General features: G+C 47.7%; 1 protein-coding gene across 3 annotated transcripts in view; it reads left to right on the plus strand.

The window, feature by feature from the left end:
- The window catches only part of FAM166A (family with sequence similarity 166 member A), a 65,218-nt gene that overhangs the window by 19,774 nt on the left and 21,036 nt on the right, over positions 1 to 24,408 (plus strand). For all 3 annotated transcript variants that reach the window (XM_044992157.1, XM_044992158.1, XM_044992159.1), the window contains 2 exons: positions 196 to 313; positions 18,252 to 18,346. In XM_044992157.1, coding sequence (XP_044848092.1) covers positions 196 to 313; positions 18,252 to 18,346 — 213 coding nt within the window. The remainder of the gene's footprint in view (positions 1 to 195; positions 314 to 18,251; positions 18,347 to 24,408) is intronic.

A 24,408-nucleotide genomic window follows, 5' to 3' on the forward strand; every position in this document is an offset into this window, starting at 1 on the left:
TCCATGGCGAGCCAGCTGATCTACCGTATTAGTGACTGCACAAGAGGGTCTCAGATTAGTCCCAGGTGTTATAGTATGGTAAAGGCATAAAAACAGGCAGGAGATGTGATCTGTGGGCTCTGGCAATTCTGGGAACATAAGAGACCCAAGAGAGAAAGAAGATTTCATTGGCACTTGTTTTACTTTGGTTTTCAGCCTGTTAGGATTGAGGGAGTGCCTTTGGATGCAGTGACCGAGACAGTGGATGTAAGCAGATACAATCAGCTCCCAAAGCTGGATGTCCCAAACCTGATCCAACGGAAAGCCATTTCAGGTAGGAGACAACAAGACCACATACAGGATTAGCCCAAGCAGTTACTCAACCATTTCACCGCAAAATGAACGTTCTCCTCGTCCTCTTTTCCCTCTGAAAATCTTAAAGAGATTTGCCAGTGGCTTCCACTCCATTGCAAAGATGTGAATCATTATCCACATTTCACGGATGGAGAAAACCAAGACACAGAGGCTGGATGAGTGGCACAAGGCCAGCTGGGTTAAACAGATATATGGATGCCTGATTTGGTTTAGCAACTCCTCATTGGTTGAGTTTTGATTACAATCCAAATTCCTTTTTTCCCCAATCACAAAGGCCCAAATTCAGAAAGTTACTTAAGTGCCTATCTGTCCCTTCAGGCACCTATGTTCAACATTTAAGTGCCAATGACATTCTCAAACCAGCTGCTCACCTGCTGCCTAAACTGTAGTTAACTAAGTTTTCATGGTGGGCATAAGTAGAACCCCTAAGTCCAGACACCACCCCAGAGCTCATGAGCTATTCAGAGCTCTTGCCCTGATGGCCCTGAAGCAGGGTGCTCACACTGCTCCCATCTCACCTGTGGGGCCTATCTGGTAGGTGTGCACACCTCAGACCTGATACCAGCACAAAAGACAGCCCTTGGAGCAGGCATTTTGTGTGTGTGCACCCATCCAGGTAATTAAGAAATTCACCTGGGATAATCATAGAATCATAGAATATGAGGGTTGGAAGGGATCTCAGGAGGTCATCTAGTCTAACCCCTTGCTCAAAGCAGGACCAAACCCCAACTAAATCATCCCAGCCAGGGCTTTGTCAAGCCTGACCTTAAAAACCTCTAAGGAAGGAGATTCCACCACCTCCCTAGGGAACCCATTCCAGTGCTTCACCACCCTCCTAGTGAAATAGTTTTCCTAATATTCAACCTAAACCTCCCCCACTGCAACTTGAGACCATTGCTTCTTGTTCTGTCATCTGCCACCACTGAGAACAGCTGAGCTCCATCCTCCTTTGGAACCCCCTTTCAGCGAGGTTTAAGGGAGACCCACCTTCAAATCCCTGCTCTGTCTCCCATGTCCCTAGTGAATACCATAGCTATTGGTTCTCCTGGGATAAGCTTCTTTGAATTTCTCCTGTTGAAATAGTTATTAAATATAATCCTTGGCTAAGACAGACTGACTCTATAAGCTGGTGATCAGGGCACTAGCTGGGATGTGGGAGATCCAGGCTGAAGTCCCTGCTCCAATTAATAGCTAATTACTTATACCCAGTGGGCTGGATTCCCACCCCCGAACACCCAACAGTGTGGTGGTTGGAGCACTCACCTGGGAGGTGGACTTAAGTCCCTGTTCCAAATGAGGAAGAGGCAGGATTTGAATACAAGCCTTCCATGCTCTGGATGAGTGCCCTGTCCACTAGGCTGTTGGGTCGTCTGTCTCACACACTTGGGTTTGGGTTAGAAAACTCAGGGTTTCAGCTGCTGTGAGGGCATGGGCTGATTAAGTGGTTGACCTCGCTTTGGTGCCTCACTCCAGGAGAGAGAGTTCACAGCTGAAGATCCTGAGCAGAAGGAGGGATCTATCTCTGGTCTGTCAGTCAGGCACCTAAAGTCTATGTCAATGTGGGGAGTTAAGCACCTAATTACCGTCGAAGATCTGGATCTAAGCTCCACCCTTTTCCTCTGCATTTCACTCCTGGCTAGCTTTGGCAGCTCCCTTCCCAGTTTGCTGTCTTCTGAGGATCCTTCCTGTAGGTGCCTAACTGTCCCCAGGCATCATATGAGGAGCCTGGGCCCTAAGGTTGGGGATGAGAATTCCACTGGGTGGCCAGGCACCTAGGGGTTAGGTGTTGCAACACCCAAGTTTGGAGCCAATCCCAAAAGTCCAGTTGCAGATACAAGGGTGAGGTCAGATAGAAGATTCCGGTTTTAGTCTGTCTCTAAGTCAGAGGGGAAAGGTTAACCCAGTTTTAATTTTTGTCTTTAAGAAAGATATCGCCGTCAGAGTTGATACATTCAAAGTACAATATATAAAATATGCTAAATCACTCAGTGCAATTCTCCGCCTGTGCTACGCCAGCAGACCAGATGATCACAATGGTCCCTTCTGGCCTTAAAATTGGTGGATCGATGAATCCACCTCTGACTATGTCTCCTTCCTTTTCTCTAGCCCAGGTTAAACAGAATCTCAGCACTCACTGCACAATGAACAAAGGTTACTTACTTAAAGGTTACTTTGAGTGGCCTCTGCATATGCCCACTTGTGGGATGCATCGGCTGATGCAGCTCTAAAGATGGACTCTTACATAGTAGTGCCCACTGGAGCGCTCGCACGCCCCCTCTTGCTCCTCCCACTCATTGTTCCTGAATGTTCTGAGAGTGAGGCTATAAAAGGGCACCCGGCATCTGTTTGTCTCTGCGCTTCCATCACCTCCTCCTCAGGTCCATGTTGTAAGTAGGCCTCTGAGGAAGAGGGGAAGGTGGTTGAGGGAGAGTGAATTTGCAGAGTCCATCTCAAAGAACTCTGGTTACAAGTAAATGGCCTCCACATATTCCCATGCATGGGATAGATTGCCAAACAGTACTCCCGCTAAGGAAGGTAGGACAAGGAGTCTTAATTAAGAAAAGATTGAATGACTGTTCTGCCAAATTGAGCAGCAGAGCTGAACCCTAGGTCTAGAGAGCAATGGTTTTTTTTAAATGTGTCTGAAGCTCTGTTTGACGTCTTTCTGAATTTCTGTAATTGGTATGTGTCTTAGGCATTTCATTGAATCTGCCTTGGCTTTGGTAGGGTGGGACCTTATCCCCTGATGGAGACGGACAGGAGTTAAATGTAGACCTCTTCTACACAGTGCTTAAGCCATCTGGGTAATGGTTGGAAAGACATGGTCTGCTCATTTTTGTTGTCAGAGTACAAGATAAAGACATTTGGAGAATGCCTGAATTCTTCAGGCCTGTCTAAATAATAAGCTAAAGCTCCTTTTAAATCTAATATATGGCGTTTACCTTGCCTTGCGTGAATGAGGTTTGGGAAAAAACAGAGGTAAAATGTATAGATTGACTGATGTGAAAATTCATGGCCACCTTTGGGAGAAACTGGGGATGTGCTGCTTTGTCCTTATGGAAAATTGTAAAGCATGCTTCTGTTCTGAGTACAACTACTCGGCTTACTCTTGTTGCAGATGTAACTGCACCCAAAAATGCTATTTTAATTGATAAATAGAATAAAGAACATTTTCCCGTTGGCTCAGCTTCATTAGCTGTGTGAGAACCAAATTAAGATCCCACGAAGGTGTAGGACTTTTGATAGGAGGGTAGATATTGTTCAGACTTCTTGGAATGTTTTTTTTTTTTTTTACTTTCATGGGCAAACACTGAGCTTTTGTCAGCAGTGGAATAGAGGCTGATATGGCTGAGAAATGAACCTTAACAAGAATAGTGAGAGGCCTCAGAGTTTAAGCTGCAGCAAATACTCCAATATGGATTGGACGGGTGTTTGCCCAAAGCATTAATCTTTTCCATTTTAAACGGTATCACTTCTGAGATGAGGTTTTTTTCCTAGAATGAACTAAAACTTTTGCACATCAATTGAACAAAGTAGTTCCAAGTGGGTTAAAGTCCTATTTGCCCAAGCAGTGAGGTGAAGGGAGACCGGGTCGGGATGCTAAGCTCCACTGTGTTGCTGAGTCAGTAGATCTGGGGAGACAAGGAGAGATTGACAGCGCCTTGCTGAGAGGTGAAGCAGGTCAGGGAACCATTGACATCTGGCTCATGCTGGTGCAATTTAAATCGTTTTGGTCTTGTCCTGCTTTTCCATCCTTATGACCTTCCGTATGAGTAGAAAAGAAGGGAAGGTATAAAGAGGCCTTTGGCTCCAGGCTGTGAGGAATGCATCCAATATGGAATGACTGTACCACCCTGTTTTCAAGCACAATTTTCAGCATTCACCTACTGTTTAGCTATGAAAAGTTCCATGTCTGGATGGCCCCACCAGGCGAGGATCACTTTTGGTACCAGTGTTTTCAGTGACCCATTCATGAGTGTCCATCATTTTCCACTTAATTGGTCTGCTAGGTTGTTGTCTTTCCCTGCTAGGTGCAAGGCCACTGGATACATATTGAGGAGAAGGTGCCACTCCCACAGAGCTATTCACTCCCTGCACAGTTTTGTGCCAAGGGCACCTTCCCGTTTGTTTATGTAAATCACTGCTGTGATGTTGTCCTTGACAATATGGACATCTCTCTGCTGGCAATAAGGTAGAAATGTTTTTAATGCCCAATTAATTGCTGTCAGATGTTGAGATGTAATTTCCTGTATGGGAGATTCCAATCCTCCATGCTGTACTGTTGCAGTGAGCTTTCCAGCCTCTGCAGGCTCTGTCTGTGGTCATTTTTATAGCTGGAGCTACGCTTCTGAGGATGCTGGGAGGTTAAAACCAACAATTTGGAGACAGTAGCATCTTCTTTGGAATGGGAAACTTTTGATACATGCTGCCTGCATGTGGTCATCAGTTCCTTGCCAGCCAGTATTTCAGGGTTCTCATTTTGAAATGTATATAAAGGGTGATATACATTTCTGAAGATATAATCCTCATCAATCTGAGGAAGATTGTGATTCGTTGCAAGGTGAGAGGTGCAGAGTGTCTATTGCTGATTGGATTCATAGATTCCAAGGCCAGATGGGACCATTATGATCACCTAGTCTGATCTCCTGTATAACGGAGGCCAGAGACCTGCTCCAAGATAATCCCTAGAGCAGAGCTTTTAGAAAAACATCCAATCTCAATTTCAAAATGGTCAGTGATGGAGACTCCACCACAACTCTTGGTAGATTGTCCCAATGGTTAATTATGCGCACGTCAATTTAGACTGGAAATAAGGTGTGCCTTTTTATCTAGCTGGAGAGGAGGGATAGCTCAGTGGTTTGAGCATTGGCCTGCTAAACCCAGGGTTGTGAGTTCAATTCTTAAGTGGGCTATCTGGGGCAAAAATCTGTCTAGGGTTTGGTCCTGCTTTCAGCAGGGTGTTGGAGTAGATGACCTCCTGGCATCCCTTCCAATTCTGTGATCCCTCATTTCTTTGTTCCTAGATGTATGACCTTACATTTAGCCATATTAAAGCAAAACACACATTATTGGCTTGCACCCAGATCATCTAGCTATCCAGATCACTCTGAATCAGTGACTTGTCCTCTTCATTATTTACCAGTCACCCAATTTTTGTGTCATCTGCACACTTTATCAGTGAGGGAAAGACGGTTACTCACCTTTGTAACTGTTATTCTTTGAGATGTGTTGCTCATGTCCATTCCAATTACATGTGCATGCGCCGTGTGCATGATCGTCGGAAGATTTTTAACCTAGCAACACTCAGTGGGTCAGCTGAGGTGCCCCCTGGAGTGGCGCCTTTATGGCACCGGATATATGCCCTAGCTGACCGAGCGCCCCCTCAGTTCCTTCTTGCCGGCTACTCCAACAGTGGGGAAGGAGGGCGGGTTTGGAATGGATATGAGCAACACATCTCAAAGAACAACAGTTACACAGATGAGTAATCTTCTTTTCTTCTTTGAGTGCTTGCTCATATCGATTCCAATTAGGTGACTCCCAAGCCTTACCTAGGCGGTGGGGTCGGAGTGAGATGTCATGGAGTGAAGGACCGCTGAACCAAATGCAGCATCACCCCTGGACTGCTGGACTATCACATAGTGGGCAGCGAAGGTATGTATCGATGACCAAGTCGCTGCCCTGCGTATCTCTTGAATGGGCACATGTGCCAAGGAAGGCCTGAAGCCTGAGCCCGCGTGGAGTGGGCAGTAAGGTGCGTAGATGGGACACCAGCCAAGTCATAGCACGCAAGGATGCATGATATTATCCAGGACGAGATGCGCTGGGAGGAGACCGGAATACCCTTCATCTGGTCTGTCACAGCAACAAACAGCTGTGACGTTTTCATGAAGGGTTTTGTTCATTCGATGTAGAAGGCCAGGGCCTTGCGAACGTCCAGGGAGTGCAGCTGTTGCTCCCATCGAGAGGCATGTGGCCTCGGGTAGAAGACAGGGAGGAATATGTCCTGGTTGACATGGAAGGCAGACACCACCTTAGGGAGGAAGGCCGGGTGGGTCGCAGCTGTAACTTGTCCTTGTGGAACACTGTATACGGTGGTTCTGATCTGAGTGCCCTGAGCTCAGACACATGCTTTGCCGAGGTGATAGCTATGAGGAAGGCTGTCTTCCAGGATAGGTACAGGAGCAATCAGGTGGCCATCGGCTCAAACGGGGCACCCATGAGTCTGGATAGGACTAGGTTAAGTTCCCACATAGGGACCAGTTGTCAAATTCGTGGGAACAGGTGCTCCAACCACTTGAGAAAGCTGCTGACCATGGGATTGGAGAAGACCAAGCGCCCGTTTTCGCCTGGGTGGAAAGCCGAAATAGCTGCCAGGTGCACCCTGATGGAAGATATTGCCAAGCTCTGCTGCTTTAAGGACAGGAGGTAGTCCAAGATGATAGGTACTGACGCCTGAAGGGGGGTCGTATGATTCCGGGCGCACCAGCAGGAAAACCGCTTCCACTTGGCTAAGTATGTAAACCTGGTAGACGGCTTCCTGATACCCAAAAGGATCTGCTGGACTGAGTGAGAACAGCACAGCTCAGACTGATTTAGCCATGCAGCATCCACGCTGTGAGGTGGAGAGACTGCACATCGGGACAGACAGAGTCGACCGTGATCCTGAGTGATCAGGTCTGGCCACAGTAGGAGTGGAATCAGGGTGTCCACCGACAGCTCTAGGACAGTGGTATAACAGGGCTGTCTGGGCCACACTGGGGCGATCAGAATCAGACGGGCTCTGTCCCTGCGCAGCTTGATTAGGACCCTGTGGACTAGAGAGAATGGAGGAAAGGCGTAGCACAGGTGATCCTTCCACTGTATTAGGAAGGCATCTGACAGGGAACCCAGAGAGCAACCTTGGAGAGAGCAGAACATCTGGCATTTCCAATTCTCGTGAGAGGCGAATAGGTCTATCAGGGGAAAGCCCCACTTCGGGAAGACAGAGTGGATGACGTCCAGGCGAACTGACCACTCGTGAGCCTGCAATGATCTGCTGAGGTGGTCCGCTAAGGTGTTCTGGACCCCTGGGAGAAACGACGCCACCAGATGGATCGAGTGGGCTATGCAGAATTCCCACAGATGAGTGGCCTATTGACAGAGGGGGGACAACTGGGTTCCTCCTTGCTTGTTGATGTAAGACATGGCCGTAGTGTTGTCTGTGAGGACTGCAACACAAAGGCCTTGAATGCGCTCTCAGAATGCTTGACACGTCAGGCGCACTGCTCTGAGTTCCCGTATGTTGATGTGCAGGGATAACTCTCCTGCCGACCATAGCCCCTGTGTACGGAGGTTCCCGAGGTGGGCTCCCCATCCCAGGAATGACGCATCCGTGACTAGGGACATGGAGGGCTGCGGGGCGTGAAATGACACCCCTTCGCACACTGATTTGGGGTCCAGCCACCGGCCTAGAGAGGCTAATACCTCTGGCGGCATGGTAACCATCGTGCTCAAGCTGTCCCAACCTGGGCGGTATATTGTTGATAGCCAGGCTTGGAGTGGATGTAGTTGCAGCCTGGCGTGCCTGGTCACAAACGTGCAAGAGGCCATGTGTCCCAGGAGGCATAGGCATGTTTTCACGGTCGAGGTCAGGAAGCTTTGCAGGCTGTGGACAATGTTCACCAGGGATTGGAAGCGTGCTTCCGGCAGAATTGGCCGGGCTAGGCCTGAGTCTAATACTGCTCCTATGAATTCTATCCTCTGGGTTGGTACCAGAGTGGATTTCGCGACACTGAGCAGGAGGCCCAGCCGATTGAACACGTTCATGGTGAGCTGAACATGAGACTGCACCTGATCCCTGGAGCAACCCCGAATAAGCCAGTCATCGAGATATGGGAACACTTGGACCCATTGTCGACGAAGGGAGGCAGCCACCACAGCCATGCATTTGGTAAACACCCTGAGGGCCATGGATAGGCCGAAAGGAAGGACGGTGAATTGGAAGTGCTGTTGATGGACCACAAAGCAAAGGAAGCGGCTGTGCACTGGGTAGATTGCAATGTGGAAGTATGTGTCCTTCATGTTGAGGGTGGCGTACCAGTCTCCTGGATCTAGGGAAGGAATAATGGTCCCTAGTGAGACTGCTGAAGCCCACCCTTGGCCTTGGGGATTAGGAAGTAGCGGGAATAAAAGACTTTGCCCTTTGACTCTCCCGGAACCTCCTCTATCACTCCCAAAGCCAGGAGTGATTGGACCTCCTGTAGAAGGAGGTGCTCGTGAGAAGGGTCCCTAAAGAGGGACGGGGAAGGAGGGTGGGGGGGGGAAGCAAATTGGAGGGAGTATCCCCTTTCCACCATGTGTAGGACCCAACAATCTGATGTTATGTAGGACCACGCACAGAGGAAATGGGAGAGACTATTTTGGAAAGGCGGGGAAGGATCCTGAATGGAGACTGGTGCTCCGTCCTTGGGCGCACCTTCAAAAGTTCTGCTTAGGCCCTGCCGATGGCTTGGGAGGGCCCTGGTTTTGGCTGGCTTGTTGTCCAGTTTGTTTCCTTTTACCACCTCGTCGCGTCTTCTAAAGAAGTCCTGTCTCGGCCGAGGGGGAGGGTATGACCTCTGAGGCTGTGGTCTGAAGGGCCTTCTCTGTGTTAGTGGGGTGTGCATCCCCAGAGAGCGCATGATAATTCTCGAGTCCTTCAGACTCTGCAGCCTTGAGTCTGTCTTCTCGGAGACTAGGCCCTGGCCATCAAAGGGCAGGTCCTGGAGGGTCTGCTGTAACTCTGGTGGTAAGTCAGAGACCTGCAGCCATGAGATGCGGCGCATGGCTATGCCCAAGGCCCGGGTCCTGTCTGCTGCATCCAGAGAGGCTTGTAGGGAAGTTCTGGCCACCTTCTTTCCTTCTTCTATTATAGCCCCAAATTCCTCTCTGGACTCCTGTGGAACCAACTCCTTGAATTTCTCCACAGAGTGCCATGAATTATAGTCATATCGGCTCAGGAGTGCCTGCTGGTTGGCCACCCTGAGCTGCAAGCCTCCGGCTGGGTACACCTTGTGCCCAAACAAGTCTAGACATCTAGCATCCTTTGATTTAGGCGCCGGGGCCTGCTGACCGTGCCGCTCCTTCTCGTTGACCAAAGCCACGACAAGGGAGCATAGTTGGGGGTGCGTGTAGAGGTGCTCATAGTCCTTCAAAGGGACAAAGTACGTCCTTTTCACCCCCTTGGCCCTAGGTGGAGTAGAGGCTGGTGATTGCTAGATTGTCTTGGCATTGGCCTGTATGGTTCATATGACGGGGACGGCAACTCTGGACGGTGCCTCTGCGGACAGAATGTCCACCACAGGTTCCTCTACCTTCACCACCTCCTCTACCTGGAGGTTCATATTGCGCACCACTCTGCAGAGCAGTTCCTGGTGGGTGCAGAGGTCCATCACACTAGGAGCGTGGGCCTGTATTGGCGCTGGAGCAGTCACCTTAGAGCCTCCCGGCGGGGGGACGGGGTGGCAAGACACACTGGCCTCTGGTACTTGGGGGTCCGAAGGAGTGGAACAGTGTGAGTGCAACGATGCAGAGGCAGAGCAAGATGCCAAGGCAGTGCTGTATGTGCCAGTGCTGTATGGTGCCGTGGTGCCGGAGACTGGTGCCATGAGGCAGAATGGTACCAAAACATCGATTGGTGCCTGCAGTCGTATCAGTACTGGGAGCCTGATCTGGATCTCGATGGCGACCTCCAGTGAGATTGGCAGCGGAATCAGCTCCGGGTCGAGTGCTGCTCTGACCGGTACCGGGAGCAGTGCCGGGAGTTCAATCGGTACCGGCCATAACACAATTTGGATCTCTGCAAGCCGGAGCAGCGTCGCGAGTACGACCGGTGCCAAGAACAAGAACAGTGCTGGGACTGCGAGTGACGCCATGATGGGTGCCAGGAAGAAGATCGGGACCGGGACCAGTGTCGTCCTTCTTCACTCAGCGACAGTGGTCTCATGAGGGACGGCTTTCCCTTCGACAGCCAGAGGTGCTGCCAGCTGCAGAGGAGTCGGCTCTGTGAGTGCGATCAAGTCCCGCGCCATTGAAAAGGTCTCCGGTGTGGAGGGTAGTCTCAGCTCGACCGCGGTGTGCCCCAGGGAGTTTATGTGCACCAGACTTGCGGCACCGGAGTCGACGGTGAAGGAGCCAATATTTGTCCTAAGCACTCCAGCAATGGACGTGGCTCCACCTGCGGTGCGGGAAGCGTCGGCAGCTGTTGCACCGACAAACAAGAAGTGGCCGGCACCTGCTTGGGCTGTTTCTTCTTTGGAGATAGAGACCTGCACCGTGGTGGTGGAGGTGCCGGGGAGATGTGGCGCCGTGAGTCTTTGGTAGAGTCCGAACACGGTTCCAGACCAGTCGGTGCCGCAGAGGCACTCCGCACTGAGGACGACAGTGCTGAGTCTCAGCGCGTGGAGGAAGGGACCAGGCTAAGTGCCGCCTCCAGAAGGAGCTGCTTCAGTCTAAAGTCCCGCTCCTTCCTGGTCCTCGGCTGGAAGGCTTTGTAAATGCAGCACTAGTCTGCTTGGTGGGATTCCCCCAGACACCTTAGGCAAGAGTCGTGGGGGTCTCCTGTTGGCATCGGCCTCTGGCAAGCTGAGCAGGGTTTGAAGCCCAGAGACCCAGGCATGGGCCTAGGTACTGGGATAGGGGAGAGGAGAGAAGACCCCTTTCCCCCCCCACTAATTAAACTAATTCTAACTATACTAAGTAATTCACAACTATTAACAACTATAACCAACTATTAACAACTAATCAGAAACTATTAACAGGTACTAAAGGGAATGCTAGGGAGAGTGGAGATCAGCTAAGTCGCGCTCCACAGTTCCAATGACTGTCACGGGTGATAAGAAGGAACTGAGGGGGCACTGGGTCAGCGGGGGCATATATCCAGCGCCATAAGGGCGCCTCTCCAGGGGCACCTCAGCCGACCCACCGAGTGTTGCTAGGGTAAAAATCTTCTGACGATCGTGCATGCAGTGCGTGCACACCTAATTGGAATTGATATGAGCAACACATCTCGAAGAAGAATTTATGGTTTCTTCTAGGTCATTGATAAAAATGTTAAATAATATAAGGCCAAAATCTGATCCCTTCAGGACCCCATTAAAAACACACCTTTCTGATGATGATTCCTCATTTACAATTACATTTTTAGATCTATCAGTTAGCCAGTTTTGAATCTATTTAATGTGTGCCAGGTTAATTTTATATTGTTCTAATTTTGTAAATCAAAATGTCATGCTGTATCAAGTCAAATGCCTTACGGAAGTCTAAGTACATTACAGCAACACTATTACCTTTATCAGCCAAACTTGTCATCTCATCAAAAAAAGATATTGAGTTAGTTTCACAGGATCTATTTTCATAAAGTAGCATTAATTATATTACCTGCCTTTAACTCTTTTTATTGACCAAGTCCCAGATCATCCACTTCATTATCTTGCCTGGGATTGATGAAGTTACCTGTGTCATCTCATGCATCTTTTTAATTTATTAGCACAATATTAGCTTTCTTCTACTCTTCTGGATTTTTCCTGTTGTTCCAAAACATATTGAAAATCAACATTAACAGACTAACAAGCTCCTGAACCAGCTTTTTTTAAACTCTTGAATGGATGTTATCCAGACCTGCTGATTTTTAAAATATCCAACTTTAGTAGCTTCTCTTTAACATCCTCCTCAGACACTAGAGGAATGGAAACAATGTTATCGTATGATATGGTTCCATCATCTGTTGTTTTTTCTCAAATACAGAACAGAAATATTTAGTGAACACATCTATCTTTTCTGCATTATTATTGATAATTCTAACATTTCCAACTAGTACTGGACCAATATCATTTTTAGGATTTTTTTGTTCCTAATATACTAAAAAAACTCCTGAATTTCTTTAACTCTGTTGGCCGTAGATTTCTTCTTGTGGCCCTTTGTTTTCTTTATCAGTTCTCTACAATTCATGGCTTCTGATTTATATTTATTACTATCAAATTCTTCTTTCTTCCACTTGTTATATATTATTTTTTATAGCTGCCGTCACATCCTCTCGAAACCAGCAGAGTTTTTTAACCAGCACAGCCTTTTTCCTCAATTGTGGGACAGTGGCTTTTGGGGCATCTAGCAAAGTCTTCTTAAACAATTCCTAATGATCAGTCACATTTTTCTGATTAAATCTTTCCTCTCAGCAGATATGGCTCATAATTGTGTTTAACTTTTTTTCTTGCCCATTATAAAAAGGTGTATAAGGAGCCAGTCGACCTGTTCCCTTGTGTGATTAGGTGGTCTGTAGCGGACACCAGCTAATACCTCATCTTGTGCTTTATCTGTTAGGATATTGATCCACAAAGAGTCAAGATAATTTTCTTCCAAGTTATCCATCGCTCAGAAACAGGACATGCTACTTTTGAAGAGTGCCACTCCCCCTCCCCTTTTGCTCACTTGCTCTTTCCAAAATAGGTTATAACCGTTGATTTTAACATTCCAATAGTGTGAATCATCCCACCAGGGTTTAGCAATACTAAGTAGATCAAATGTATGCTTATAAATGAGGAATTCCAGCGCCTCTTGTTTGTTATCCAGGCTCCTGGCATTGGTCTATAGGCCATTAAAGAATTTCTTCTCTTCATATCCTTTGGGTCCTTGATTAATTTTGTTCTCAATATCTTGATTTTGTGCTGCTCAGTGCTTATATCTTCCCTCTTTTCACCTTTCTCTTTTGTTATTAGTGTAACACGCACCTGACTACTTTAGCCAGCCTATCTCTGGGGTGATGGGTCACCCTTCTACTGAGGTGGAAACCATCCAAGCTGTACAGTCCCTTCTCCTCATAGCAGCTGGGCCAATGTTCCACAAAACCAAAATGCTCCACCCTACACCACTTACCAGTAGTTCACTTTCAGAATCTTCTGCATTCTGTCTTTTACGCGTGGGACAGAAAGGATCTAAAGAGAAGCTGGCTTAGCCTTAGACATCCACACTTCCAAGTTTCCTGATATCATCTACGATCTGTGGGATATGCTGTGATGCAGTGTCATTAGTGCTACTTTGAACCATCACCAGTGGATCTTTTCCCATTGACTTCAAAAGCCTATCGACATCTCATGCCTAGCCCTGGGAATGCAGCACATTGTCCTGTTGTCTGCCTGTCCCTTGTAGAACTTTCTTTTGATTCTTCTGAGTATTGAATCCCCAAGAAGGATCATCTGTCTTCCTTGGGTGGTTGGAGAACTCTTTGTGGACAACTGTGATTTTCTTGCAGGTTGGGCCGAGCTGCCATCCGCAGGTGTGTCCTGTGCATCTCTCCATTCCCTTGGACCTGCTGGATCTTGAAAATTATCTTCCACAGTTTCCCCGTTGAAGACGTGGCATTGTTTTGAAACTTGGAGCTGTGTGGAATTCTTCCTGGTTCTATTCTCTCTGATGGCCACAGCCTGGCCATCCTTGTCCATCTCTAGCATATACGACTCCTTATATTGGGGGCGGGAGGCATGTGACCACCGTACATGTCTCCCCTGCCCAGTGATCCCCCACCCTGCACCCTGGGGCTGCAGCGCTATCCTTGCCCCCACGTTACTGTGGGGGGGAGGGGAGGGGCTCTGTCCTTCTCTCCCTGCATCTTCCCCCCTGTGGCATCCCCCACACATTTGGCTACTGTCCTGGCAGCCGGGCAGAGAGCAGGATGGAGCTGGTTCTGCCTGAGAGCCTGGCTCAGAGTCAGTGGCGGCCCGCTCCCTGCCCTGGCTCAGCTGCCAGGGACAGAGGCCGAGCATGCGAGGATGGGGGGAGGGCTCCAGTTAGCTTGGCCCTGGTCAGTCTGGAGGGAGGTTTCTAGTGGAGTTCCTCATAGATCAGTGTTGGGACCAATCTTATTTAACATTTTTATTAATGGCCTTGGCTCAAAGAATAGGAGTGTGCTAATAAAATAAGTGGATGACCCAAAGTTGGGAGGTATTGCCAATATGGGGGAGGACCAGAATACCATACAAGTAGATCTGGGTGACCTTGAAAACTGGAGCAATAGAAATGGGATGAAATTTAATAGTGTAAAGTGCAAGGTCATGCACTTAGGGACTAACACCAAGAAATGTTGCTATAAGCTGGGGGCTTATCAGTTGGAAGCAACAGTAAAGAAGAAAGACCAGGTTGTACTGGTTGATCACAGGATGACTATGAGCTGCCAATGTGATGTGGCTGTGAAAAAGGCTAATGCATCAGGCAAGGTATTTCCAGTAGAGATAGGGAAGTGGTTATTGCCATTATAAAAGACACTGGTGAGACCTCATCTAGAATAGTACATGCAATTCTGGTCTCCCATGTTTAATAAATATGAACTGGAGCAGGTGCAGAGAAGGGCTACTAGGATGATCCAAGGAATGGAAAACCTACTGTAACATGGCATGCATTCACTTCCATGGTGCCTCCTGCTGGTTACCTCAGGAATTAGCTCATCCCAGCCTTGGAGCGCCTCCTGCTGGCCGGTGTCTCCCTACCAATACCTACTTCCTAGGCTACGTCCATACTACCCGCCCGGGTCGGCGGGTAGCGATCGACTTCTCGGAGTTCGATATATCACGGCTCATCTAGACGCGATATATCGAACTCCGAACACGCTCCCGTCAACTCCGGAACTCCACCACCACGAATGGCGGTGGCGGAGTCAACGGGGGAGCTGCGGACTTCGATCCCGCGGCGTCAGGACGGGTAAGTAGTTCGAACTAAGGTAGTTCGAGTTCAGCTACGCTATTTGCGTAGCTGAACTTGCGTACCTTAGTTCGACCCCCCCCCACCCAGTGTAGACCAGGCCCTAGACAGTGTCCACCACAGTACTTCAGGCCCTGTGTCCCTCACCCGCCCACGGGGTGCCCTTTTTCCTAGATGCTGCCCCCCAGATTACCCCCACACGCAGGATCCTCCCCTACCCAGGGAACCCCAATCCCTTAAACCCACCTCGCCTCAGTGACCCACTGCAAGTCTTCATCTAGCCCCTTCCCTCAGGGGCAAACTGCAGTCTGAAGTGGTCACTCATCGTCAGCTAGGGGGTTCGACCTGTTGCCTCTTCCTTCCCTGGCTGCCACCCCACAGCCCTAATACCTCTTCCAGCCCTGACAGCCAGGCCTCTGCCCGGGGGCTTGCCAGGCTGGAGCTCACCCAGTTCCTCCTGCCCTTCCCCAGCACTGCGCTGTCCAAGGTACCCTTTGCTCTTTTAGGCAGCCAGGCCCATCTCTCTCCAAGGCTGGAGAGAGACTGACGGCCTTCTGGCCCTGCAGCCCTTTTATAGGGCGCAGCCTGGCCACCTCCCAGCCTCTTCCTGATTGTCTCTCAGCCCCAGCCCTCTGGCTTTTAACCCTTTCTGAGCCAGAGTGGGGTGACCGCCCCACTACACCTGGCTTTTGAGAAGCGACTCAAAGAGCTTGGCTTGTTTAGCCTGAGGGGAGATGTGATTGCTCTGTATAAATATATCAGAGGGAGAAATATCTGGGAGGGGGAAGAATTACTTAAGTTAAGGGCCAATGCTGACACAAGAACAAATGGATATAAACTGGACACTAGGAAGTTTAGACTTGAAATTAGACGAAGGTTTCTAACCATCAGAGGACTGAAGTTCTGGAACAGCCTTCCAAGGGGAGTAGTGGGGGCAAAAGACATATCTGGCTTCAAGAATAAGCTTGACATGTTTATGGAGGGGACAGTATGATGAGCCTGCCTACAATGGCATGTAGCTGATCTGCGATTGCTAGTAGCAAATCTCTCTCACAGCTGGTGATGGGACACTAGATGGGGAGGGCTCTGAGTTATTACAGAGAATTCTTTCCCAAGTGTGTGGCTGCTGGATCTCCCCCACGTGCTCAGAGTCTAACTGATCGCCATATTTAGGGTCAGGAAGGAATTCCCCCCCGGGTCAGATTGGCAGAGACAGTGGGAGTTTTTTTGCCTTTCTTTGCAGCATAGGGCACTTGTAGATTTAAACTAGTGTAAATGGTGGATTCTCTGTAATTTGAAGTCTTTAAATCATGATTTGAGGACTCCAGTAAATCAGCCCAAGATTATGGGTGTATTATAGAAGTTGGTGGGCAAGGTTCTGTAGCATGCAATGTGTAGGAAGTGGGATTAGACAATCATGATGGTCCCCCTCTGGCCTTAACGTCTATGAGTAGCAGTGCCCTGACGAATCCAGGCCTCTAATGAGTGCTAATGTTACACCTTGAGAACAATGCTTGCTTTCTGGAAAGTTTAGTTTATTAAATCAAGTTTTATGAGGTCTACCATTCAGTGACCCTAAAGGCAAAATCTCTTTCAAGCATATTCTGTTACGTTCATGTTCTTAAAGTGAGAGCTTCTATTCTTCAAATTACCTACATTAAATGGAACAATAAAGCAAATATTAATACATACAAATTCAATTCTAAATATAGTGTTCTGGGAAATAAAACCATTTCATGAAGTACAATCATTCCAAGGTCGTCCCAATAATTTAAGTATCGGGAGTAGCCGTATTAGTCTGTATCCACAAAAAGAACAAGGAGTCGGTGGCACCTTAAAGACTAACAGGTTTATTTGGGCATACGCTGAAGAAGTGAGGTGTTTTTACCCATGAAAGCTTATGCCCAAATAAATCTATTAGTCTTTAGGGTGTCACTGGACTCACAATTTAAGATGGACTCATATCTATATACATTCCACCAGCATTAGCAGGGATTAAACCATCCCATTCAGATTCACATCATAGAGCATTGTCACTTCAGCTATAGGAGTAATTAGCATCAGTGCTACCTTGCTATCCTCAGTGTGGCCCAGGCCACAAAGGGAGGCATAACACATGCTCTGCCAAGGGGATCTACAATGATTTATTACAGTGTTGGGCATCATGACTCCAGGGTTTTATTCCTGGGTCTGGGAAGAGACTGGTCATGCAGTTAGACACAGCAGAGACAAGCACACAGATTGGCACATTCCTTCTGAAAGACAGTATGGCAACATGGATGAGGCTTAGGTCTATCTGACTGAGGTTCTGTTTTCAACTGTGCCTGGAGTGACTGTTACCTAATCCATGAAACATGTGAATGAGAGTTGCCTCCTCTCAGGCAGGAGTATGAGGCCTTCGTTCATAAAAAGGGTCGCAAAGTGCACACACACAAGTTATTTGTTTCTCTGCTCCCTCCCTGAGATGTTACAGACCTATGATGAGATGCCTGGCACCTGGAAAGGCTGAGCCAGAGGGTTGGTGCCTACTTTACACGGCCACGTGGGGTGACTGCACCAGAAAGTTATCTCCTCTTAATCCCTTCTGGGTGGGGGCAGAAAAGAAAGTACAGTCTTATCGGTCTGGAGTGGATGAGGTACATCCCTGGCTCCAATAGCTGGAGGTTTATGGAACAGAATGACCTTGCCTCCAAAGGGAGCCTGTGTCTATGGGAGGAGGAGATTCTGAATTCTTTTTTTTTTTAATTCTTTCCTTGTTTTGCCTTTTTTCCCCCTTTCTAGCTTCTTTCTTCTCTGATCCTCAGTGAGGAGTTGCTGGAGGGGAAAAGGAACATGAGGAATGAAAGAAGGACTTCATGTTTCTTATACTTGGCTATGTATTCCACTATGACATACCAGTCACAGGGCTTTTGGTTATGAAGAAACAGTATTTCTGTTCTCATTATATGGAGGTCATCTATAGATAAAGAGGCCCCTCCAGCTCACAGCATTTTCCCTGGGATAATGAAAAAAGCCATGTTTCAAAATGACCAATGGGTGTGAAATATCTGATTTTAAAATTTAATCTAGAGATGGTTTAAAAAAATCTGAATTTTGCCTAAAATGCTCCTGCTTGTATATTGTTGAGCCCCATACAGTGTGTACTGATGTGTTCTCAAGCAATAAATGTGCTCTCTTCTCTTCACCCAAAGGCTATACTGGATTTGTACCGCGCTTCACCTGGATTATGGGTGTTAACTATCTCAAGGGAGTTAAAGATGCCATGAATGAATTTGACAGAAATCAGGTAAATTATAGCGACATGCATTTTTTCAACAAACTGATTTAGGCCTTGACCCATCTCCCATTGAGAATCTTTCCTTTGACTGTAACAGGAGCTGGATGTGGGCTCTTCTATATTCAGGATAAAGCTCTCCTAGGTAATAGGCTGAAGAAATGTCATTTGCTGTAACTGATCAGAATGAACTGAAAAGCTGTTCCATTTCTGATTTACCAACTAAGCAAAGTGCAACGATACTATATTAGAGAGACAAGGTGAGTAGGAGGGCTTCTCATGGCAACTAGCTACTGCCTCTCCGGGGGTGGATCCCTGCTCTGATGGGAGAAGCCTTCCCATCTGCAACATTTTGAGTGTAGACCTTCCCTTAATTCTAACTCAGACCAGGGCCGCCCAGAGAGGGGGGCAGTGGGGCAATTTGCCCCAGGTCCCGCAGGGGCCCCCAGGAGAGTTTTTCGGGGCCCCTGGAGCGGGGTCCTTCAGTCGCTCTGAGGGCCCTGGAAAACTCTCGCGGGGCCTGGGCCCCTGGAACTTCTTCCACTCTGGGTCTTCGGTGACGGGGGGTCCTTCCGCCCCCCACTGCCAAATTACCACCGAAGCGGGACCGGCCGCTGCTGCACTTTGGCAGTAATTAGGCGGTGGGGGGCCCCCGCTGTGGGTCTTCGGGGCACTTTGGCGGTGGGTCCCGGAGCGGAAGGACCCCCTGCTGCTGAATTACTGCTGAAGCAGGGTCCCCCCGCCGCTGAAGACCCCAGGCCCCCTGAATCCTCTGGGTGGCCCTGACTCAGACCTTCCTTGAATTCATGGGAGTTTTGCTTGAAGAAGCACTCTGTGAAGCCTAAACCTCAAGGTTTATCCCTCTACTTGCACTCTTCTAATTTGCTCACATTACCCAGAGATTGAAGAGAGATTTCTGGGTGCCGTTTTTAACAATTTATTATTCATTATTAAAAAGAGACCGTTTCAGTGCTGTCAGCTCTTGTGATTTTATTAAATCACCAGCACCTGGAGTCAGGTGATTATGTAATAATCTCAGCTTTCATTTAAAACAAATAGTAAGTCGCTAGTCTTCATGGCTGCAGAGAAACACTTGAGAATTTGACCCAAATGCCCTCTAAATGTTCAGAACTAGAAAAAAAATTAAATAACTTCCCCCCTCAAAAAAACTCATGATTTTGGGAGGCCCAACTCATAATTTTTTAATGTTTGAAGTTAGCAATACTCCCATTTATACTCCCATACAGCATTTCATGGTGCACTGCCTTCTCCCTACACCACCTCCCTGTGAAATGTACCCTCTTGCTACACCTCATGATGTCCATCCTCTCCAATGAACATCACCTCATATTAATTCTTATTATTATTATTATTACAGTAGTGCCTAGCAGCACCCTGTAATGTTCTCCTTTTTGTGTTAAATCCCACCTCACACCCCCAGTGATGTCCCAGTTCATCACTGTAGACAATTCAATGAAAAGCTCTGCGCAACATGAGGCATCAGTCAAAAGAGCAAATAAATGGCTTGTGGAACTTAGTCAAAAGATATCAAGGCCAATGGTTTAGTAGGATTCAGAAGCAAATTGGACACTTATATAGTTAACGAGATCATCCAGAATTACAGTAACAAAGATTTTAAAAATCCCAAGTGTTTTGGAAGGAATATGAACCCTTCTGCGTCAAGCCATGAAGCAGATGTTGTTCTCCACATTAACAAGAGGAGAGCTTGTCTTGTGTTCTTTATTTGAACTTTACATCCAGCTAACAAGCACACACACCAGGCAGCTCTCTTCTTATTAGCATTCATTGCATTGGGGTGTGAAGGGTGACCTTGACTTCATCAGGCAAACCCACACACTTACAGAACAATAGATGCTGCTCCACATACACTTCTCCTTTCACAAAACAATTAATTTTAAACTTTTCTGTTTGATCACTTACCTCAACACAACTAACCCTACAGAAAATCAACCGGTTTCAGTGTGTCTTTGCATTTTTTGAAATTGTTTGGCCACTCTGTTTTTCTGGGTGGCGAACAGGCCAGATAGCTGAAGGGCCTTGAGATTGAATTGCTCTTGCGGTGGCATTGGTGTGTCCAGAGTGAAAGTAACTTAAAGGACTTACCGGTATGCCAGAGTCCTGAGGTGGGGCCATTAAATCCCCGGGTCCTTTAAATTGAGATTTAAAAGGTCCAGGGCTCCGGCTGCAGTAGCGGCGCCTGGGACCTTTAAATCACCACCAGAGCTACCAGCTGTGGAGGTGGCCGGGAGCCCTGGGGCTCTGGCAGCAATTTAAAGGACCTGGGGCTCCAGCCACTGCTGGGAGTCCCAGGCCCTTTAAATCACTGGCCTGGGAAAGCCGGTACGGTCGACAGTGTACTGGCTCTTGCTGGTACGCCATACCGGACCGGACCGGCTTACTTTCACCTCTGAGTGTGTCTGACATGTCATTACTAGTGAATTCAATGGCTCTGTGCTGGGTGGTTTGCAGCCCTGGCCTGGAGTCCTCAGTAAGCAATTCCATTTCTCGGAGGGCAAGTTAGGTCACAGGCAAGCCAACAGGCTGTTAAGCAGGTAGATTCACGGGCATAGTCTTCTCCTGGCAAGGCATTATGTCCGGGAACCACCGGAACCTGTGGCAGGTTGTGTGGTTTTGGCTCGGGTACGGCCCCGCTTCCTGTTTTAATCTCATGTGATCTTGGGGCAAACCGCTGTCTGGCTTGAGCCCAGTCTCCCCAAGCGTCAGGCCCATCAGTAGAAATTCTAACCATTTCTCCTGGCTAAAGTACCTAGCAGTCTTCTTGTAAAGATTCTGTTTCTATCCCTTCTACCTTTCTTTTGTCTTGCTGAAGCAGAGTTTTTTTCATCATCTGAACCAGCTCATGCCAGTGATAGGAGACTGGATGAGAAGCAGCTCTGGTCTGATTCAGTCTGATAATTCTTAGCTACCTATTCTGTAACCTCCAGTCACAACTGTCCATGTTCTCTGCAGCTCCTTTCTTCTTCCCTTGTTTCCCCATCTGTACTGACTGTTGTTGATGCCTTCTCTCCATCCTTGACTTCTCTGCCCTCTCTCCCATAGTCCATCCCGCTAACTCTTGACCTTGACTCTGATCCAACATCCACATCCTCCTGTTTCCACAGTGTGGTACCTCTGCAGAAAATCAGACCCTTCACAGATAACTGTATCCTGTCTTCCTTCAGTTCTGCCTTCTTCCTTGACAACAGGATTGCATCTTCCTAAGACCCAGACCTTCAAACTCTGTTGCTTATTCAGCTCTGGTGACTCCCTCAAAATCTTCCCCATGCCCCATATTCCCTTCCTCTCGGCACAGGATCTCTCGGATATCTTTGAGAAGGTGAGAGCTGACCAGAAAAAGGAATTTTCATCCCACAGACAATTTTGAGATTTCAGGAAAAAACTGTCTTGATTTGGAATGAAAAGAAAAAAAATTTTTTCATGAGACAGAAAACTCAGAAAAATTCCATTTTGGGATATATGAAATGGAATTTCTCAGCTCCCTGACTGCCCACCAGGAAGGCTTTTGTCAATTTCACATTCTCCCTGGGTGCCATCATTTCAATTTCCCCAACAAAACATTAAAATTTTGGGACAAAATTTAAATTTTCCCACAGAAAATTTTGATTTTACAAAAAGGTCATTTTCTGTTGGACAATCTTTCCAAAGGAAATTTCCCAACTAGCTACAGAGAAGATTGATACAGTCTGTCCATCCTTCCCTAGCACCTTCTCACTTTCCCTCAACACTGATCTTTGACACAGCTGATCACTCCCTCCTCCTCTCTTCCCTTGACTTTAATGATACCAATCTCTCTTGGTTCCCCTCCTATTTCTCATTCCTTCTTCCACATCTTTTTTGCTGGTTCCACCTTCTCCCCACCCATAGTCTCTGTGCAGGGGAGGTGGCCCACAGGGCTGGGTCCCTACACTTCTCTCTATACCCTTTGCCTGGGTGACCTTAACCATTCCCATGGCTTGGACTATCCTCTCTATGATGATGACTCCCAAATCCACCTCTCCCCACACAACCTCTCCCCCTCTAGCCAGTCTCATTTCGCTTTGCATCTCTGACATCTCACCCTGGATATCTCTCAGACAATTACAACTTTACATGAGTAAGAGAGATCCACTGATTTCCCCTCCTAAATCAAAGCATATTGGCCCTGGCAGCAGCTCCCTCAGACTCCTAAACTGAAATGTGTAGTGTCAAACCAGGGCAGTTGGGAAGCAGGAAACAGAAGCTGCTGGGCTTCTGCATCTCCTCCATCCCCCAAAGAATCCTGACTGATGGAGCAGAAAGCAAGTTAGCAGCAGTTACTGTCTCTGTTACTGTTGGTAATACCACCATCTTGGTATTCATTGCAGCTTCCAGCCTTCAGGTCACTATCAACCCTTCCATTCATCTCATTCTTCCCTTCCCATCTGGGCACCCATCCATGTTCAAACCTTGCTGTTCTTCTTCCACTCCACTTCCAAGACATGACCCTTCTCTCACTCCCAACAGCAAAAACTCTAACTCATGCCCATATCATGTACTGTACCATCTTGATTATTGTGATCTCTTCCTGCCTGGCCTCCTCCTCACTCACATTACCCCCCGCCCCTGTAGGCCCTCTACAGTATAGCTGCAAAAATGATCTTCATAGCTGTCAGTCTGGTCCTGTCACCCCCTTCTTTGACTCTGTGCTGGTTCCTCCTCCATTCCATCAAATATAAGCTTCATCTGATTTTCCCATAAGCATCCTCAACTCTTTCCACACACTATGTGTCAGGAACACCCTTCCTACTTTAATGCATGCAACTATTGCCTTAGCCTCATTTAAAATCCACCTCTTATTTGATGCCCACAGTAAGCAAGTCAACAATGTTCAGGGTTTTTACTTCTTAACTGCATGACCATATTGCTGTAACTCACGTCTTTCCAAGCTTCAGGCTTTCCCCTAATGCTTGACACCTTCACCTTGTGTCATGTAACTTTACATTGTAAATTTATATTGTAAAATTTTAAGGGCTGGGATTGTGTATTTTTTTTAATAAAGCACCTAGTAGGATTTTGGGTACTATAAATTAATAACGTGTACTGCTCATATTTCTCGAGTTCTGGGTAAAAAGAAGGTAGAGCAATAGACTCCTCAATATGGAAATCCAAATGAACCTTGGGAACTAACCAAGAGAAAAAGAAAAATTAATTAGGTCTGCAGAAAATTAGGCAATGAAAATATACAATTCATACTGAAGAAAAAGATCTAAAAGCATGTCACATACTAATATTATACACATTATCACTTAGATCTCGGCATCATTGTGAAAAAACAGTTACTTACCTTTCTGTAACTGTTGTTCTTCGAGATGTGTTGCTCATATCGATTCCAGTTAGGTGTGTGCATGTGCTGCATGCACAGATGTCGAAAACTTTTTCCCTAGCAGCTACCTGTTGGGCCAGCTGGGGAGCCCCCTGGAGTGGCGCCGATATAGCGTCCTATATTAGACCCTGCTGGCCCAACCCCCCTTCAGTTCCTTCTTACCACCCATGACGGTTGTTGGAACAGTGGTGTCTTGTGTCTCAAGTGCTCCACTAATCCCTAGCTTTTCTCTTATCTTAGCAGTTACCTTTGTTAATTAATCATTGATAGTGTTAAGTGTTACTATAGTATTAAGTGTAGTTTAGTCGTGAGGGCAGTTTCGCACTCAACGACTGCCCTGCGGGGCTCTGGGGCATGCCGTCTCAGGGCTTCAAACCTTGCACTTCTTGCAGCAAGCCCATGCCTACGGCGACCCCCACGATCCCTGCCTTAGGTGTCTGGGAGAGTGCCATAAGGCTGACAAGTGTAAAATCTGTAAGGTGTTCAAGCCCCGAACAAGAAAAGAGAGGGAAATCTGGCTCAAGCAACTCCTCATGGAGTCCGCATTGCATCCCTCTCAAGACGCGGGACCGAGCGCTTCGGTGCGCAGTGCTCCCCCAGCGGTACCGGCCACGGCACTGCAGAAGATCCCACGCCTGCCTCAGGACCGTCGATCTCCCGGGTCCCAAAGACGCCCACCCTGGCACCGTTC

This window comes from Mauremys mutica, chromosome 18, assembly GCF_020497125.1.
Source record: "Mauremys mutica isolate MM-2020 ecotype Southern chromosome 18, ASM2049712v1, whole genome shotgun sequence".
In the NCBI taxonomy this organism is placed as follows: domain Eukaryota; kingdom Metazoa; phylum Chordata; order Testudines; family Geoemydidae; genus Mauremys; species Mauremys mutica.